The sequence below is a fragment of the Rhinolophus ferrumequinum genome, chromosome 6 (genome assembly GCF_004115265.2).
Source record: "Rhinolophus ferrumequinum isolate MPI-CBG mRhiFer1 chromosome 6, mRhiFer1_v1.p, whole genome shotgun sequence".
Taxonomy (NCBI): domain Eukaryota; kingdom Metazoa; phylum Chordata; class Mammalia; order Chiroptera; family Rhinolophidae; genus Rhinolophus; species Rhinolophus ferrumequinum.
This window is the reverse complement of record NC_046289.1, coordinates 10,885,569-10,905,594: the sequence shown is the minus strand read 5'-3', so window position 1 is coordinate 10,905,594 and position 20,026 is coordinate 10,885,569. Positions and strand designations below refer to the sequence as shown.

At 38.6% G+C, this 20,026-nt stretch overlaps 1 protein-coding gene across 2 annotated transcripts in view; it reads right to left on the bottom strand.

Annotated features, from left to right (window-relative positions):
* Nucleotides 1-8,542: 8,542 nt before the first annotated feature.
* The window catches only part of PPP4R3A (protein phosphatase 4 regulatory subunit 3A), a 37,649-nt gene continuing 26,165 nt past the window's right edge, over nucleotides 8,543-20,026 (bottom strand). For both annotated transcript variants that reach the window (XM_033107786.1, XM_033107784.1), the window contains exons 10-15: nucleotides 19,193-19,351; nucleotides 13,924-14,093; nucleotides 12,894-13,036; nucleotides 12,002-12,192; nucleotides 11,360-11,586; nucleotides 8,543-9,777 (exon numbers count right to left, since the gene is read on the bottom strand). In XM_033107786.1, the coding sequence (XP_032963677.1) occupies nucleotides 9,667-9,777; nucleotides 11,360-11,586; nucleotides 12,002-12,192; nucleotides 12,894-13,036; nucleotides 13,924-14,093; nucleotides 19,193-19,351 (1,001 nt within the window). In that variant the 3' untranslated portion in view covers nucleotides 8,543-9,666. The remainder of the gene's footprint in view (nucleotides 9,778-11,359; nucleotides 11,587-12,001; nucleotides 12,193-12,893; nucleotides 13,037-13,923; nucleotides 14,094-19,192; nucleotides 19,352-20,026) is intronic.

The window sequence follows — 20,026 nt, the reverse complement described above, 5'->3', positions numbered from 1 at the left end:
AGCACGTGGCACCTCCCTGCATGCGTGCGTCTGCCGCGAGGGCCCCGCGCCAAGCGCGGAGCGGAGCGCGCGGGTCCTGGCCTCCGCCTGTGCCTTCGGTTGCGAGTGGGGATTGGGGCACCCTGCTCTCCGAGGTCACTTCCGGCCCGCCGCACGCGGAGGGCTCAGCAGAGCCGACCCCGAGACTGTGGGTCCCGGGCAGGTGCAGCCCGTCGGCAGAGCCGCAGCCCTGGGTGCTGCAGAGAGGCCCCGCCCGCTCCCGTGGCGGGAGAGCCAAGCCCGCGCATCTCACGTGCTGGGGTAGGTCTCGCGGGCAGGTGGAGCGCAGGCCCGGAGGTCAAAGGAGTAAACTTTGGGTAGAGTTTAGGACGTCGGAGCGCGACCTCTTGCGCCCCACGGTGCCACCTCCTGGGCTCTCTGCCTTCTAGAAGTTCCTGCAGCAAGCTGGTGATGTAGCCGCACCGACCTGGTCCCACTCCCTCCACCCCCAACACCACCGTCACTTTACCAGAGAGGTGCTAAATTCTACCTTCCAACTTGGGGGACATAGCAGCAGCTTGAGTGACAAGCGACAGGAAAAAGGACAAGGGCCCCGACTAGATGGAAAGCACGCCTTGGGGCCAGATCTCCTTGCTAAGACAGCTACCGTGGACCCGAGTTCTTTCCGGTCTCTGCCACCTCACTTTATACGGGTAATGATTTCACACTCTAATTTAGCCATTGTTCAAAGCACTGTAATCGGTTTAACTAATCTAAACCTTACGCGTTATCCACCTGATCCTACCGGTGCGGAGTTGACCTGAAGCGCCTAATGTAATGCTCGGCAAGTGTACAGTAAGCACTTAATGGCTGCCGGTTGGGTTAGTAATTTGAAAGTTGGCTCTGTCAAGTGTTAGGGCTGCGGCATCTGCCGGTAAATCGTGGCATTGCAGCCGCGTTGTGTCGCACCTTGTTGGACAGGCGAGGAGGTGAGATTGTGGCCCCAAAAGCGAAGCGAGCAAGTTAGGAGTTCCTAAAGAGAAGTGTGGAAGTCAGAGCGACGGAAAAGAAAGTGGGAGACTGCAGAGGAACCTCTAATTAATTGATTTTTAAATTAATGCCTTAATTGCCCATATCGTACAATTGGTTGGAAAATAGCTATAAATTGTATTCACACCCATCTTTGTTTAGAAGGCCCCTGTTCTGTAAAGGGTATCTGTGCAGCCAGAAGTTTTTTCACATTGATCCCGACACTTACGGAAAGACAGGAAAGGATCTTTAAAGTTATTTGATAACCATGATCTTTCACAGTAAGAAATACATTGCACAAATGCTTCTTGACAGTCTTAGTGAGACCTTTCCCATTGTGGTAAAAGAATTTGTCCCTGGGGGTATTGACAGTCCCCCGGGGCCACAGCCAGGTCAGGAATTTCTGTTTTTCGGGTCAGTTAGCTGCTGTGTTAGTTCTTGATCATTGATGTGTCAACAGTTCATTGGCTGGACCCCACCTCACATTCAGAAAAGGCTGACTCAGCATCCTTGTTCCCTGCCAGGCAAGGGGTCACCTAAACTGGATGGTGTCCAGGTTACAGGGTTGGAAGGCTTCAGTGGGCTGGATGACCTGGACAGGTTACTTCCTAAAAGTCTCTTAACCCCTAAAATCAGAATAAGAACGCTTTCCCTATATGGCTTCATAAATTTGAGGTTGAAGGTAATGCATATAGGGTTTATAATCACTGTCTCTTCCTCATCTTCTGCCCCGTTCTACCGCTACTTTAATACGAATTATTTCCCCTAAATCTCTGTCAGGTTGGGTGGGGCAAAAGCTTCAGGAAGCAAACACATAGACCGTCTGCTAACCACTAAGCAGCGCTCTCCCACACCCCCCAGAACACCCCTTGACTTTCACTCTGTCTGAAATTTAACCCTTTGTTTTTAAATTTTTTCCTTTCATTTCTGCAAGAAAAGTAATTTCTGTGCTTTATACATTGCTTCCTAGACAGAAGCAGTATTATAATACTGATTTTCATTCTGATAAAGGAATTTTCACCCCTCTCAGAAAATGCTGGCTTAGCAGTGCAAGCTAATGGCATGTCTATGTAACTTGATAGGAACTTAAATTATTTGTACAACTTGGGGGGGGGGCTATTTGTTAATGTATCTCTGTTTGATTTTTGTTATAATGAGCATATATTACTTTCATAATTTTTTTCTTTTTCATTGTATTAAAATACACATAACATAAAACTTACCGTCTTACGTGTACAGTTCAGTGGCATTCAATACATTCACATTGTTGTGCAGTCATCACCACCACTCATCTCCATAACTGTTTCATCTTGTAAATCTGAAACTCTGTACCTATAAAACACTAACTCCCCATTCTCCCCCTCCCCCCAGCCCCTGACAACCCACATTCTACTTTCTGCCTTTATGATTTTGACTGCTCTGCGTACCTCATGTAAGCATTTGCGCAGCACTACTGTTTGTCTTTTTGTGACTGGCTTATTTCAGTTAGCCTAAGATCCTCAAGGTTTATCCATGTTGTAGCATATTGCAGAATTTCCTTCATTTTCAAGGCTGAAGAACACTCCAGTCTATGTGTGTACCACATTTCGCTGATCCATGCATCTGACAATGGGTTGCTTCCATGCTTTAGTTATTGTGAATAATGCTGTGGTGAACATGGGTGTACAATACCTGTTCAGACCCTGCTTTCAATTCTTTTGGGTATTGTGGGATTGCTGGATCATATGGTAATTCTAGTTTTTATTTTTGAGGAACCTCCACACTTTTCCGTAGAGGCTGCGCCATTTTACATTCCCACCAACAGTGCTCAATGGTAACACTTACTGTTTTCTGGGTTTTGTTTTTGTTTTGGTAGTAGCCATCCTAATGGATTTGTGGTGGTTATCTCACTGTAGTTTTGATTTGCATTTCCCTATGATTCGTGATGTTGAGTGTCCTTTTTTGTGCTTATTGGCCATTCATATATCTTCTTTAGAGAAATGTCTATTCAAGTCCTTTGTCCATTTTTGAATGGGAATTTGTTTTTTCTATTGTTGAGTTGTAGTAGTTCTCTATATATTCTGGATATTAATCCCATATCAGATATATGATTTGTAAATATTTTCTCCAATTCTGTGCGTTACCTTTTTACTCTGTGGGTAGTGTCTCTTGGTGCACAAAATTTTAAAATTTTCATGAAGTCAGTTTGTCTATTTTCTTTTTGTTGCCATTGCCTTTGGTTTCATATCCAAGAAATCATTGCCAAATTTAGTACCGTGAGCCTTTGTCCTACATTTTCTAAGAGTTTTATTGTTTTAGGCTTTATGTTTTTTGGTTCTTGATCCATTTTGAGTTAAGGGTCCAACTTCATTCTTTTGCATAGGAATATCCAGTTTTCTCAGTAATGTTTGTTGAAAAAAACCTTTCCCCATTAAAAGGTCTTGGCACCCTTATTAAAAAAAAAAAAACATTTGACCATTTATGAGGTTTATTTCTGGACTGTTCTATTCCATTGGTCTAGATGTCTGTCTTTAAGCCAATTCCACTGTTTTGATTACTGTAGCTTTGTATTAGGTTTCTTAAAAATTTCTTTTTCCAGTTTTATTGATGTAAACATATAGCAGTGTATACATTTAACGTGTACAGCATAATGATTTTACTTACTACCACAGTAAGTTTAGTTAATATCTATCATCTCATGTAGATACAAAAAATATACTTTCCTGTAGTAAGAACTCTTAGGATCTACCCTCTTAACAGCATTCACATCTACCAAACCGTAATGTTAATTGTCATCACATTGTACGTTACATCCCTAGTACTTACAAATCTTATAACCGGAAGTTTGTACCTTTTGTCCACCTTCCTCTAATTTCCCCTCCCTCTACTTCCTGTCTCTGGTAACCACAAATCTGTCCTCTTTTTGTATGAGTTTTTTTATATTCCACTTATAAGTGAGATCACACAGTATTTGTCATTCTCTGTGACTTATTTCCCTTAGCATGGCAGGATTTCCCTTTTTTTAAAAAAAAAAAGATTTTATTGGGGAAGGGGAGCAGGACTTTATTGGGGAACAGTGTATACTTCCAGGACTTTTCCCCAGTCAAGTTGTTGTTCTTTCAGTCTTAGTTGTGGAGGGCGCAGCTCAGCTCCAGGTCCAGTTGCCATTGCTAATTGCAGGAGGCGCAGCCCACCATCCCTTGGGGGAGTTGAACCGGCAACCTTGTGGTTGAGAGCCCACACTCCAACCAACTGAGCCATCCTGGGGGCAGCTCAGCTCAAGGTGCCGTGTTCAATCTTAGTTGCAGGGGGTGCTGTCCACCATCCCTTGCGGGACTTGAGGAGTTGAACCGGCAGTCTTTTGGTTGAGAGTCCACTGGCTCATGTGGGAATTGAACCGGCAGCTTTCAGACTTAGGAGCACGGAGCTCCAACCGCCTGAGCCACTGGGCCTGCCCGATTTCCCCTTTTTTTATGGCTGAATATTTCTCTGTGTCCGTATACACAACTTCTTTTTCTATTCATCAGTTGATGGACACTTAGCTTGTTTCTATCTCCAGGTTATTGTAAATGATGCTGCTATGAACATGGGGGAGCATGTATCTCCTTTACATACATAGTGTTTTCATTCTCCACAGATAAATCCCCAGAAGTGGAATTGCTGGATCCTAGGGTGGTTCTATTTTTAATTTTTTGAGGCATTTTCATACTGTTTTCCGTAGTAGCTTTACCAGTTTACACACCCACCAACAGTACACAAGATTTCCCCTTTCTCCACATCCTCAGCAGCATTTGTCTCTTACCTTTCTGATACCAGCCATCCTAGCAGATGTGAGGTTGTATCTCATTGTGGTTTTGATTTGCATTTCCTTAATGATTAGACAATGCGGGTATGCCAAAGGGAAGCTGTAAAGTGCTTGTTACTATTGTCAGAAGGTCAGTAGTAACCTCACAGACGTCATGATGCCTACTTCATTCACTTCACATCACTCAGCTCATCACGTAGGCATTTTATGACATCAGGAGAGAGGAATACAGTACAGTAAGATATTTTGAGAGAGAGGCCACGTTCACATAACTTATTTCAGTATGTTGTCACAATTGTTCATTTTTATTGTTAATCTCACTGTGACTAATTTATAAATTAAACTATCATAGGCATGTATGTACGTATAAGGAAAAACAATCTACCCACGGGTTGGTACTACCCATGGTTTCAGTCATCCACTGGGGGTCTTGGAATGCATCCCCCAAGGATACACTGTATATCCGCCCACTGCATAAGCTGTGAATGAATCCTAAAAACGGTTTCAGGTTTTAAAGTTGGTCATAACCGTCACCCTTTAGATTTAGACTCTAGTAAACAGTGGTTGTCGACCGTTGGTTGCTTTCTGTACACATCTAGTCTGCCGTCCTCACACTTGTCTTCTGATGCTACTCCCTTTACATGGGGAAACCAAGGCTCAAAGACCTTGCGAAGGTCATAGTAGCAGAGTGAGAATTCAAACCCAGGCCATTCTAACGATGCCATTGCCATTACACTTTGTCTCTGTCACAACTTTTCACCACTTTCTACCAGGAAATCAGTTCTTAGAACCAACTGATAACTCAACATGCATGGAGCACGTAGTGCGTGAGGTTTCCTGAGTGCTCCTTCAGCCTCTTTTAGTTTTGTTCTATCCCCTTCCCCATTCTGGTCTTCCAAAATAAGTCCTCCAAGGACTCAGATGGTGGTGGTGGTGGTGGTGGTGGAAGGGGTTGGTTGAAGGGTTTTCACTAATAACAATTCCTCATATTCGCTACCCTAACTTTGAAAGCCACCCAAGAATTCTAAAAGTCAAAGTTTCCTCGGCTCTTAGTTTTGGTGGGACTCCTCTCAGTGTGAGCAAAAACAACCATCTTGGAGGTTGGTTAATAAAGTGTGTCATTATTCCCACAACTTCCTCTAGAGCAGTGCTTTAGAAGTTAGGATGAAAACACCTGAAATAGCATTTTTTAAATTACAGTAGCATTCCAGTAAAATTAATCTGCTTCTTCCTGTATGACCGCAGAAAGACATTCCTGTATAAAAGGTATTTAATGCTAGAAATGAAGTACTATAATTTTTGAGTGGTCACATTTTTTAGGCTATCTAAAATGAGTTATCCTTTCGGAAATGAAGAAAATGCCTTCCTTTTACCATTCCTGTTAAAAATGTCCATTGAAACCAACATAGGAAATCTATCTGCCTAACCTATCTACAACCAATCTACGTCTGTACCTAACCACCATCTATGTTGCTGTACTAATAGCTGTACGAAGAGCATCACGTAAACCTGGGCCTGCCTTCTAGGAACTACATTCCAGGAAGTCCAGGAGCGTGAGATTAATAAACATCAGACCAACGGATGAGTGGTCTGTGAAATCTATAGCTCATGGCTACGTTCCATTGAATTGGCTGGTAGGATGGGACCTACACCAGGTAGTTTCTTTGAAATGGTGAGAATTGAAAGTTAAACAAAAACCCATTTAGCACCATGTTGAAGAAATCACTATTTGCTGAGTCCATGCAAGAACTTACCTAGGAGAGTAGAAAGGTCAAGGAAAGTTGTATCTCCAACCAGAGTTATTTTAAGGAACAAGACATCGGACTCTGGTATTTAAGACATTTATGTAGCTGGAGAGGCTCTCTAAGTTTCCTTTTGGAGTTATTATTCTAAAGAGCCAAGATGAAGCATTAAAGCCAAGGAAACTCACATTCTTTTAGCATTGGGTATCACAACATACTGACTCATGTTGTCTCACTGTCCCAGTATAATGGTAAACAATAATAATCCATTTCTTAAAAATTTGTTTTTATAATCTTCTTGCTCAAAATGGATGTTATGGCAGAAATAGTTAATGTAGTCTTGTGTATAAGAATTTTGAAGGTCCTCAGTTTTCTTCCAAAAGGGATTCTGACAATGCTGTTCAAACAGTTGTTTATGGTAAATACTAGGCATCTGTTGACAACCTGAAAAGTTTTCCACTTAAAGAAATCTTCCAGTTTAAACTTGTTGCTCTAATCTTGCGAGCTTTATAGACACCATTATTTAAAATCAATTAAGAAAACCAGGAAGAATGTTTGCCCCCAATCTATGCCTCCCAGGCTCTTCATTTCCAAATTCAGAAAAATTGGCTTGCCAATTGGAGTTCCTGGAGAAGGTGCAGGATCTGAATACAAGCAGGCAAGGAAAAACCCTCAGGCTTCATTCTGTCAAAAAAATGCCAGGGTAGCATTTCTAGACAAGACAGGATGTCAAGGTGTTCCTACAGCAATTACAACAAATACGTCTTTTCAGAAATTGTAGGGTAATCACTATAAGAAGTGAATTTTTTTCCATTTTAAACATTGCAAAATGACCAAAAGAACCAATATATATCATTAAAATGGAAAATACTCTATTCACAAAATTGTATTCACATAAATTATCAAGACAGTATCTAGGCTTAACAGCATGGACTCGAGTCAGATGGAAGGAACTCTTGTCAATTCAAGTGTTATATTTCTAGCTAAGTCTTTGCTAATTTAGTGCTGACAGTCTTCTTCAATAAAACGAGGAGCTATTTTAGATCTCGTTTCTCCTGTTATAGCAACTTGTGTCTAGTTTTGCTTCAGTAACCATAGTCACTGAGGAAACACAACAGTCCATCAATGTAAGGACAGCTCTTAAATATTGAAGGTCAACAGTTAACATCTTTCTTTTTTAAATATAGTGGACCTCAATTTGTGAAGGCAAGGGATGCTTCTTCTGTCTACTCAAGAACCCTCAGAATACCAAGGCGAATAAGTGTTCCAAGAGTCAGTCCAAACGGTGAGTTTAAACTGTATGTTTAAAGCACAAACATTTCACATGGGACATTCTAGGTAACAAAGACATAATATAATTAACTCAGATCCTATTGAGTTTTTCTTCTCTTTATTTGCAAGGATAAGCTGATAAACTTCAATTATTAATAGCCAGAAATCCTGACTCAGAAGTAGGTCGATACTGCAGTGAAGTACACTTAACCTCTTAGTGAATTATGCATGCAAAGTTTCTGTTAAAAAAAAATAGCCAACAACCAAACTCTTTTCATGATTGTACCAAGTGTCACTTTCTGGTTGTATGTCCAACTATTCAACATAACCTTGTTTTTGGTACAAGTTAGGATTTACTGAGGATTAAGCAAAAGAAAAGTTTAGAAGCACACAGTGCTTAGGAGATACTCAAAGTATTACTATATGATACTTAAAACAGTATCCTTTCCTGGATATGAACTTTTATTCATAGTTGCAAATACATTCTTCATTAAGTTCTAAAATCTTCACTTAAAGTGAGGGTATGTGGAATTGAGATTTCATTTCTTTAAAAGAATTTTAGTACACCTAAGACAATAAAAAGAACCTATTAAAAAATACTGTTTTACTAAAGTGATGTCTGATGGTCCTTTGGCCAGGTATTTATTTAGGAACCACCGCTTTCAACTCCAGCTTGTGTTCCAAAGGGAGTAGTTTAAAAAAAAAAAAAAAAAAAAGAAACATACAACTAATACAATTTCTCTTACTCTTCACTTTTCTTTTTATTATTCAAAAGTCAGATATGTTATTTTTAAATCATCCATCCTCGATTTTGATTTAATGTACCGTCATTTTGCCAAGATATGAAATTTCAGAATCTCTTTGGAATACTAATTTCACGGTTCTAGGTTTAACAAAACTGTTGAAATTTTAAATTCCACTCTACTTCCCTGAATTCTCAAGACAGTTGCTGATGTAAATTTTCATATAAAATATTTAGTCACAAAATAGTATTGCTTTTGTATGCACATAGTTGTAAGATTACTTTGCTTTTGTCAATAAAAACTATACCATCTTTCATAAAACTCTAAACAAATTAAGAACTGTGATGTGGAACAAAAATTACACATGGTAAAACAGGTACCAGCACAACGTTAGGATATATTACATCAAAAAAAGGTTTAATGGTCCCAAATATATATACTCAACAACTAAGCATACACTCAGGGGAGAAAAAAATCAAAAACAAAATGAAACAAAAAAAATTATGACACAAATGACCACATCTAGAATTCCACTCAATCTTTAATCAAGCAGGGACAAATCCCCACTTAAAAAAAAAATCTGCAGTTCGAAGGGCAAAGGGAACAGATAAAAAAGAGGAAAGTTTGTATTCGCCCCTCCCCATAGGTTTTCCAAACCTGTTGTAGCTTGACTAAAATGTTCAGAATGTAGGATTTTAAAGGCAGGTCTCTTTATACAAAGAAACTGCTGGCATTCTTAACTAGTGAAGAATTATGGCCGAAAGACCTATTCTTCTGAGTCTCAAACATGGTCCGAGAAAGCATATTCTGATTGTAGCAACTGAGCAGTCAATGCAGAGTTCCACTTACAAAACCCCTGCCCTGTTGGCTTTATGTTTCCATTTCCTTCCCTGAGAAAAGGGCAATGTATGGTCCAAGCTGCAGAGCCCAAAGGCTTGTCTCCCCCACGTGATCCCCTCCTCCTGCTCCACTGAATTGGCACTTGATGAGCAGCAGTCAAGTGTGCAAGGCTGCTCTGCCAGTCATTCACAAGAGACCACTGCTCCGCTGTGGATTTTGTAGGGGGGGTCGAGAACCAGTTTTTTCAACAGGTGCTGACTGCAGGCAGTTGCCGTCATTAGGACTCAAACTTGGCTTTCTTTGACAGCGGTAAGGCGTCCTCCGAGTCTTCATCCTCATCGTCGTCCTCGTCATCGTCAGGGTAATCTACCAGCCCCACAAGGCCGCCCTGTTCAGAAACAACAATTATTTAAAGAAAACACTGCATTTTCAAATACATGTTTTCAGTCTGGATAAAGGTCATAGACCAGACCCCCGACCCCCAATATAGTAACTGTGGTTATTTCTGGGTGATGAGTTTTTGTGTAACTGAAATTCATTATGTTTATATATTTCCTAAATTTTCCAGAGTAAAACAAAAATTTTTAGTAGTTTATAATCCTAGCAAATCACCCAGGAAACATTACAAATGTTTCAAAGGTTAACAATGCATTCAAAATTTTGAAACAAATTCTAAATATTAGTATCAAAACAAATTACAGAAGATAAACAGATCACCAGAAATAAAGGCAGACAGATTCTTAGAGGTTAGGAAAATGATTCTGCTCTGTCCCCTCTGGCTTCCTTTTAGCCTTGCTCCTTCACCAGAAACAACTGTAGCTCACTTTATTTAAATGGCCAGGGCGAAACTCACATTACCCTTGTTCACAGCCTGCCCCTTAATGCCAACATTTCTCACATTCACTTTGAGCCCTTAGGGGTCTCCTGCTCACATCAGAGGGAAAGGGACAGAGACGGACATTATACTCCTGATTTAGATCAATGAATCCCAAATGCCAGTCTGTTACGCTTGTGAGGGACGCATAAAGCAAATAAAAGAACTGGTTTTCATTCTGAGATTATGTCTTTCCTACTTTTGGTGTTAAAATTTTTATCTTTTCTTGTATGAAATGCTACTAATAGTTAATCCCTTTTATAAATGTTACTTGGCAAAATAAAGTTAGAAGTGTTCAGACATTTAGATTATCTCTCCCCCACAAAGCCTTTTATCTTGGTATTAGTTGGGAAAGCTAATATAAAATTAACGTAAAATTTAAATTTCTGTAAATATTTTGATACATACAAATATGAACCTGAGCAAATAACCAAAATTAGGATATATTCAGACTTCTGTATTTGTCATAAAACATTTCAGAAATTTCTCAACTTTAGTTAAGTTCAGGTGGTAGTAGAATTATTCTCAAGTTCACAAATGTTAAATCAGTTTCAAAAGACAGTAACCAGGCTGGCCTGGTGGCTCAGGTGGTTGGAGCGCCGTGCTCCTAAGGCTGAGATTGCCGGTTCGATTCCCACATGGGCCAGTGAGCTGCGCCCTCTATAGCTAAGACTGTGAACAAGAGCTGGGCTGCCGTGAGCACCGGAGGTTGGCGCATGGGCTGCTGAGTGCTGCTGTCGTGAGGAGTGGCCGGCAGCAGCACTCAGCAGCCTGCACGCCAGTATCTATGATTCCTCAAAATGGAACGCATACAATGAGTAAAGAAGGCAGAGTAAATAGACTCATAAAGACGTCACTGGATAGTTGGCGACCAACTACCGCAGCCGGGGGGAGTGCAAGGCTCATAATACCATCATGGGCCAGGGAGCTGTGTCCTACACAACTAGACTGAGAAACAATGGCTTGAACCAGAGTTTGGGGGTGGGGGAGAGAGCAGAGGAGGGCGGGAAGGGAAAGACAGTAACCCAAGGGAGTCTCAGTCACAATTATTGTTAAGAAAGCTTAAATTAGATAGGCCTGGGAGTCAAAAGTGTACCTTGGTAGTAATAGCTGCCGTCTGAGATGTATTTTTAGGGACGGATCCAGGAGAGCCTGGGGACCCCGGTGACCCTGGTGATCCTGGAGAACCAGGCAGATTTGTTGCAGGTGACTGGCTGGTGAGATTAGTCTTTGTCCCACTAGAGAGGGAAAGCTTGAAACTTGGGCTCTGCCGGCCAGAGAGATTTGTTTTCAGAAGCACTTCCTTTTCCTCACTTTCTTTTACTAAAAAGAATAATACTGTCAATAGTTGTCATACTCATCCTTTTAAAGTCCCCCCCCCAAATGAGGTGGCAATAAAACACAATTAACTAGCTTACTCTTCTGCTAGGGAGAAACACCGAAGATAATTTCTGAACAAAGCTTAGTATCCACTGGATTTTACCACTGAGAAGGAATGAAACCTTCCGTATTATATGCAGTTTTCCTACCCTTCCTGAAATAGTATGTTTCTCCTTAAGTCAACTTAAGAAAATTTAGTCTATACCTTCCCAACAGAGCTATTAATTCTCTCTATACAGCAACAGTCTTTAAATCTATGTCATGACACATACAAATTAGATCCTAATCATTTTGCCGAATAAGGATAAACCTATAGTGCAAAAGACTTCATTTTCCCTTGCCCATCTTTCTGACATACATTTCTTCCTCTCCATGAATTTACTTATTGGATCCATAATGTCATCGTCATTTTTAGTTTTGTCAGATGGAGACACTACAGTTTCTCCATCTTCCATGTCATCTTCATCTGTGTTAAACCACATCTCCTCTTCATCTTCTAGTGTTCTGGCATCTCTTCGATATCTGTGATTCCTCAAAATGGAACGCATACTACGAGTAAAGATAAGAAGGTAGAGTAAATACACTCATAAAGATGTCATTGGATAGTCTTCAAGTACTGCTCTGAATAAGATGTAGTCTTTATAGCTCAACGGGATAAAACAGATTTATAAACAAAGAAACTGACAGAAACAGATTTTACCCAACGTACAATTAAAAAACACACTTTGCCATATCTAGATTAAGTACTGGGATCAAACTTCCTATTATCAAAATCGTACTATTTACAGATCACTTATTAAACTTAACATCAGGAATTAACAAGCCATAACTTATGGATTTTAAAATATACCTTAAGTATGTGAATTCAGGTATTTGGGGAAATGTACAAGATTTCTTAAAATAATTTATAATGTTAAAGTAATTCAAAGCAATTAAGATAATATTCTGATCTGTTTGGACACATGAAGCCTCACTGTCATGTAAACATTTGGTTTTTTTGTTTGTTTTGTTTTTGGTGCTTCTTTTCCGTTATCTAGTTTGATATATGCCCGAGGAAGTCTACCGATCACACTAATATTCACCTATACTTTCAGGAAAGCATTTACACTGACCATTATAGAAAACTAAAACTTCTGCTCACTTGCTATTTTCTCCTCCCCTGCCAAGCCAGATAATATCAAACAAGCAAAAAGAGCCCCCACCATACAACTTGTCACTGAATGAATAGATTCAAATATGTGGTAATTTACCTGTCAAGCTTGGGATTATCTTGCCTTTCTCTTTGTTGTTCAAATCTCAGTTTTAATCCTTTAAATGTCTGTACATAATCTACATCTTCCAGTGCCTTCCAGTAATTTTCAATTACATGAGCAGTCAATGATTTTATATCTTCCTATAGGAAAAAATTATAATAATGAGATGAAAATGTTAATTTAGAAAGATCTGACTTAATTGTAATGAACTCATAAACTTGCCCAAAATAGTTTAACTTCGTAAAATTATTATACAATCTTAGAGATAATCAAACAATGAAAATGGGCGTAACATACTGGCTACTTCAACAGCCCCTGATTTTTAGAACTTAGAATTATCTATGGACCTTTCCAAAGTAAATGCCCAGGTCCTATCCTAGGTGATTTGTACTCTGTACGTCTGGGGCGGCGTGCATATTTTAAAATCACACTACAGAAAAGTGCTAGAGATGGACGGTAGTGATGGTGGCACAACAATGTGAACGCACTTAATGCCACTGAATTGTACATTTAAAAGTGGTTAAAATGGCAAACTTTATGTTATGTATATTTTACCGTAGTTTTAGAAAAAGCACGCCACAGATAATTCTAACAGACACCAATGTTTGAGAACCACAGCCGGCTGTATGATTAAAGAATCAAGAAGAGTTTGTTACGAAATGGCTCTGTAGAAATATATGGGAGAAAGTCAATAAAAATTCAGAGATCTCAAAGTTAAAACAACCAAAGACACATCCAAATACCTATCTTTGAACTGTAAATTTACTTTCTTAAAATGATTACCTTGACAGTGTTAAATCAGTTTTCAAACTATCCTATTGAAAGGGGTCACAGATGCTGAGAGATTATTTTGGTTTTTATTCGTTTGAACTGAATCTCTCACAAGCTTTTGGTAACACTGGTTTTCTTTTAAAAATTCTCTACAAATATTCGTATAACCCCAAATCAGCCAAAATATCAATAATGTATATTCAAGTTTGTCTAACAATTAAAACCAAAATTCTAATTTAAAAAGTACAGAACCTACCACTCTAATGAATTCAAACATCTCTATTATGGCAGAGTTCATCAGATTGTAGCGGGATCCATTGTTGAGAAATGCTTTGACTACTGGTTCAAACAAAAAACTTTTCATTATGTAGCGGTTGTAAAACTCATCTTTTAATCCAATAATCTTTCTCTTAAAACGAAGAGCACCTGAAACAGAAAATTACATACCACATTTCCATATTTTAGACTTACAAAAATAGACCTGTTTAACAAATGTAATTTCTTCGTGCAGTCATGTTACTGCTTCCAGAAGTGTGAACCTAAAGATAAGGATTACAGGAGGGTTATCAGAAAAGTACATTATAAAAGTAGTGTATGTCATCACAGAACACAAGTCTTAAGAGAGCCAGAAAAATTCTGGAAATAAGTTACTAATGATCAAAATGTATTTCACATTTGAAATAGGAGCTAAGATAGGGCTAATAAATGAATTAACCTATCATACTACTTAAGATGAGAATTCTAAACATATCCTTTTACATATACCTTCAAAACAATAGAAAAACCATTGTTTTATTAGGGCAATCCACTGTGTAACTTGATCTTCATTATTTTGGGGCACTTATTATTTTGCATCAGAATTCATGGGTTGCACTGGTTTATGGGTGGATGTGTTTGTAGAAATGCTATAAACCCACAAAAATCTGCACAATCCAAATTTTGCCTTCCCATAGTTTAGAAACAAATTTAGAGGATGTTGTTTTTAAAATGTGGTCCTCTATGCTTATTGCAGCGAGTATGCTTTTTAATTTTTTTCCTAGTTTTCCTTTTTATAATCAATTAGGCTTTAACTTACAGATTAAAAGGTATATTTACATCTTGAGGTATGGAGAGTTAAGTCACCATTCATCAAGATCCAAATATACGCAGACAGCTAGACTTCAACAAAGCCCTATTTACCTACATGGAATTATCAGTAAGTTAATGCCCCAGTTCTTGTAAACAGTTCAAAAAAGCATACTCACTTCATGCAGTCACATCGTCTTCGGTTGGCAAGATTAAATATTGTGTTTGTATTTTGGTTTCTTTGGAGTTCATGGAAGTGGCTCGTTAAATTGCCAATTTGTTATTAATCAAGTCCTTCATGAGCAGGTAGCCAGGCAACCATGCTGACACGGTTTCTGGGTGGGAAGGCAGAGGAGTAAAGCAGCTCAATTTTTCTTTAGTTGGCAGAAAAGAGGTCCACAAGTGAATGCCCAGTTAGGTACAGTTGATTATAGACTGCCTTAACAATCCAACTTTAAGAGTGTCGCTCTCTAAGAGACACTCTGGGCAGGGAGTTTCAAAATAGTTTATAGAATACTAACTGCAATTTATTTTTTAAACTACTGACTATTTTCAAATACATTAAGCATGGTGAAATAAAACATTTGAAACAATAAGAGGCATCTTTCTCTGTTTTAAGTTGAACCTGAATAAGGGTTTATTTTCCCAAAACAATGGTCTCAAAGAGTTTGGTTTTTCTTTTAATGGTACTAGACAAAGGAACTTAGTGAGGCAGTTCTATTTGTTAGAATAAAAATCAACAGTTTAGAGTTTATGCTAATAAGGCCAAATTTCAAGCTTTTAGTAACTGAGGCCAGAGCTATTAGGAATTGGTCCTCCAGCTCTGCAGGCTTCGTGGAGACTTGTGTCCTACCATAACATACACTAGCTGAATCCTGTGGGATCTGCACGCAGTTTCTAGGTAAGTGGAAAGAAACTCCCTTCCTGGAATTCACTAAGACCTGGGTGTGCAGATGGCACCACTATCTCCTCCAGAGCAGTTCTGTACAGAAACTGCTGCCACGGATAGAAGGTAGTTCTAATGGTCTTTTTGTTTGCACTTCATTTCCATTAGTCCTCATTTGTTTATAGCAAGAACTGTGTTGTTTCCACTCAAAGCCCTCCCCAAAAAGAAACCTGCATCAAAAATATCCAACCACTACGGGTTGAATAAAAATTCAATTTGCTGTTGAATAAAAAGTTGCTTTCAAAAATTTACCAGTGAGTTCTATGAAGTGAAGTTGCTCAAAGAGGTTTTAGACAAAGCTTTTGGAGTAGGTCGAATTGTCATAATCACAGGATTTTCAATGTAGAGTGAGTGTACTCTGCTTCCACTCACATCTGTCATTCACATGCCGGGAATCTCTTGTGTTTAGTTTCAATCATCTCTAAAACAAATAATTGGACTTTACCTGATACAACATGAGATTTCATGTAATAAGTTTGGGACTTTTTGCCTCATATGTATCTAATGATAGCTGAATAAAAGCATCTATAACAATTTTTCTTTATTTCATTCCTCTTACAGACTTCCGTATTTTTAACAAAAAAACCAGACAACATAATAAAAGGCTACAATGTAAGATCCAAGAATCCTGAAAAGGCCAAGAAATAAGACTGATATATAACTGGTGTATACGTTGTACACACACACACACACACACACACACACAACCTATAAAGGCTAAACTGTTAAAAAGACTGCTGGTCTCACCTACGGACTCGATTAGTTGCCTAAAGTATACTAATTAGAAGCAGCAGATATAAAAAATGAACAGTTTCCCTAAGCCCCCAAACTGTTTACATTTAACCAACCACTCATCATCCTTTGTCCTTACAAGTAAGCATCTAAATTTACTTATAAAGTCCTCCCTTAAATACTATAACTAGTATTTTATTTCAATGGACTCCTTCTCAGAAGAAGGAAAATATCTTAAATCTTCTCAAATTTACACTCAGGTCTTTTGGAAATCCTTGACCCAGGCTCCTACTGTACGCTGCCAAGCCGGTCCTCAAGACCTCCTTCCTAATGACCGGCTGGCATCTTTCAGAAGCTACTCATGTCCTCAATCCTGGGAAGACAGCCACACTGAGAATCACTTGAGAAACAGATTTAATGATAACTGAACTTAGTTTGGAAAATAGTAAAACAATGAGAAAAATAAGATTTTTCTAGCATGCTTAATTTTCCTACAATATAAACTTTCATTAACTTGTAATGATTCTCTTCATAGTTCTCATTAAATTTTGAGAATTTTTTTTTCAATATTGCAAGCAAAATGAGATGAAAAACTGAAGGAAAAAAGTCCTTTCTTTTCCTGGCACTCTCCCACTGGACTCATGTTTTCACTTATACCAAACACACACCACACTTTTTCACATTTGCACGTCTTAGCTATGTAGTCAGACAAGAATGTCACACTCTCCCATGACCAAGACAAACTCAACTGAACTCTTGGCAAAATTTCCCTGATATGCCTCATTCCTGTAGAATAAACCATTTCTGCTGTACTTCTAAACACATCACAATACAGTGCTTATGCTGTGTGTTTTGATTTTTATAGACTGTCTCCTAATGAACTCTGATCCCCTTGACAGCTGAGTCCAGGTCTTTATCAACTTCATTTTCCTATACTTCATCAAATCTAAGATGCCACTGATTGCACAAAACTATCTTTTCAGCTACTGAGAAAGCAAAATGAACAAAAAGAGCTATCAATCATGACATGCCATTAATTGTTAAGACTCACCTTGATTTGAGAAATGATAAATGCATAAAAATATATATTTTAGAATCAATAGAATATAGTGGTGGATTGTTTAATACATTTATTGAAATAAGACTAACTTATTCATTTATTCAGCTGTTCATTCTGTCCCATCTGCTCACAAACTCCCTTTCCCACTCAAACAAAACATTTGTCAACATGAAAAAACAATCCAAAGAAGCATTCATTATAAACTTCCTCTCAACTTGGTCTTGGGGCTCTCACTTTTGCTGTGATAGGTATATAAGGAAAATGAACACGAGTTTAAAAGCCCTTCTTTTCCATGTGCTAACAAGCACACACATACATGCAATAGTGAGGCAGAACCAAAATAATGGATTTATTTTTTGCTGTCCCTAGCAGTCTATGCTAGGTTAGTATCATCTATTTTCGCTGAAAAAGATTACTGAGATAACATCAAAAGTTCTGGGCGATTAGCAGAAAGTAGTTATAGAAATATCTGAGGACTGGAAAAATACTCTGACCAGATGTATTCTCTAGAAGAAAACATTTCTAATACTATTTCAAAGATAAAATGTTGGTAGAACAAATCAACATTAGAGACATATAAACAATGTTTTTATAATTTAAGGATTTTTTTTAATTAAAAAATTAAGATGAAGTAAAAAAAGATGGCAAAAATGGATGCATATTCAAGCCTTTAATTGGTGTATGATTATGATGCCTTTAAACAACAAAAACAAAACAACCGAACTTAACTATAAAAACCAAAAGGCAAAACTTAATTACCAGTAGACCTCTCTTACTGAGCTCTAGGTACCCCTAAAATTGGTCTACCAACTTATCAAAGAAAGCTGGCTACTACATGATCATAATATTCTAGACTAACCTATTTCCAATTCAGGAAAATGTTTTTTTCGTCAACAAGCTAGGGTCTTATGAACACCGTAAAAGTCAATTTTTGAAAAATATGTATAACGAAAAACACCCTTGTTAAAATATTATAGGTTGCTCTCAAGGGTTGATAAACTATTCCCATGAAGGTCTATACAGTACATACTCTAGGCTTTGTGGGCCACATATGGTCTCTATAGCTTTTTTTTTTAACAACTCTTTAAAAAACATAAACATTTTCCAGCTTTCAGGTTGTGCAAAGAGACCACAGACTGGATTTGGCCACAGCGGTAGTTTGCCACCCCTGCTCTAAAATATCTAAGGTAACACAATGTAATATTCAAATGTATTGTAATAAAGCTGGGAAAAACATATTTGTGGGATTAACAAATGGACCATCTGTAGACATTTGTACTAGGCATTCTGTAACTTAGAAAGAATGTGTTTTGGGAACTCGGTTATATTAGCTATAAATTTTCCACATTACGAAAATGTTCTTCATGATTTCATGATACTCTAGTCTCATAAGAATGCCTGACTTGTAATGTCGTACTAAGTTGAAAAATTAATAGCAGAGGTAAAAGGATGTAAGGTGCCCTATTATTGATGGACTATAATCCTTGCCTATGTTTTGGAGATGCACTCTAACCCCTCTGCTGTGTACTAATGGGAAGGAAGAGTCAGGACAGTCACCTGCTCAAAGTGTGACCCGAGGACATGCTCAGTGTAGTTCCGTATTGGAAGCTAGGTCTCCTGACCTGAAGTCAGTGAACTTTCCTTTCAGGCAATGAGACCTAAAGACACCAACAACATGGTAATCTATAGAAAAGACATAATCCTACTGGAAGCAACACTTACATAACGCCAAGAAAGCGTGCTTCGAGGCCATGAGGACCAGCACTCGCCGGAGGATGTCCTTGTTGATGATGTAGTTCTTTATGTGGTAGGTGTGGTGCTCCACACAGAACGTTAACAATTCCAGTACCAGTGCCAACAGCTGGGCAGTCTGAAAGTCATCTAAAATAAAACACAACTACATTTAATGGCTAATATTCTTTTCCTCCCTAATGTAAGAATCCAAGTTCCAATCAAGTAAAATCCCTTCTATGAACCCAAATATTCTAAAGGAAAAATTTCTTAAATGTCTACCATGTGCCAAAAACTATGCTTTACATTTTTCCTTAAACACCTCTATGAGGAATTAGTTTCATAAGACCCAAGTCTGAAAAGCTAGTAAGGCAGAGATGAGACACAAATCTATTTATTATATCTGCTTTATTCCAAAGTGCAGGAATGTTCTACCCTTCTTACAACAGACGTACAGGTAGCACAAGAGGTCCTGCCAGACACCATCTGGTCTTTGGTGGAGTTACTCTCTTTGCTCCTATGATTCCAGTGTGTTTTGTGTCTCCTTTACCACACATCATGAGTCCACACTGAATTATAAATATTGGCTTATCTTCCTCGCCAGGCAGCAAGCCTCTGAAGTATTTTATTCACTTTTTTCAATTCCCCTATTTAGCCCCCAAAGATTAGAGCACAGTGCTTCTTCCCATGCAATAGGTTCTCAATGTTTGATGAACTGAACATGTGGGTTTGGAAAGAAGCCTCAACTTTACCTAATATGAATAAAGTAGACAGGAAAAATGAGTATCAAGTTTCAAACACTTGATTCTAGAGTCACAAAAAAAG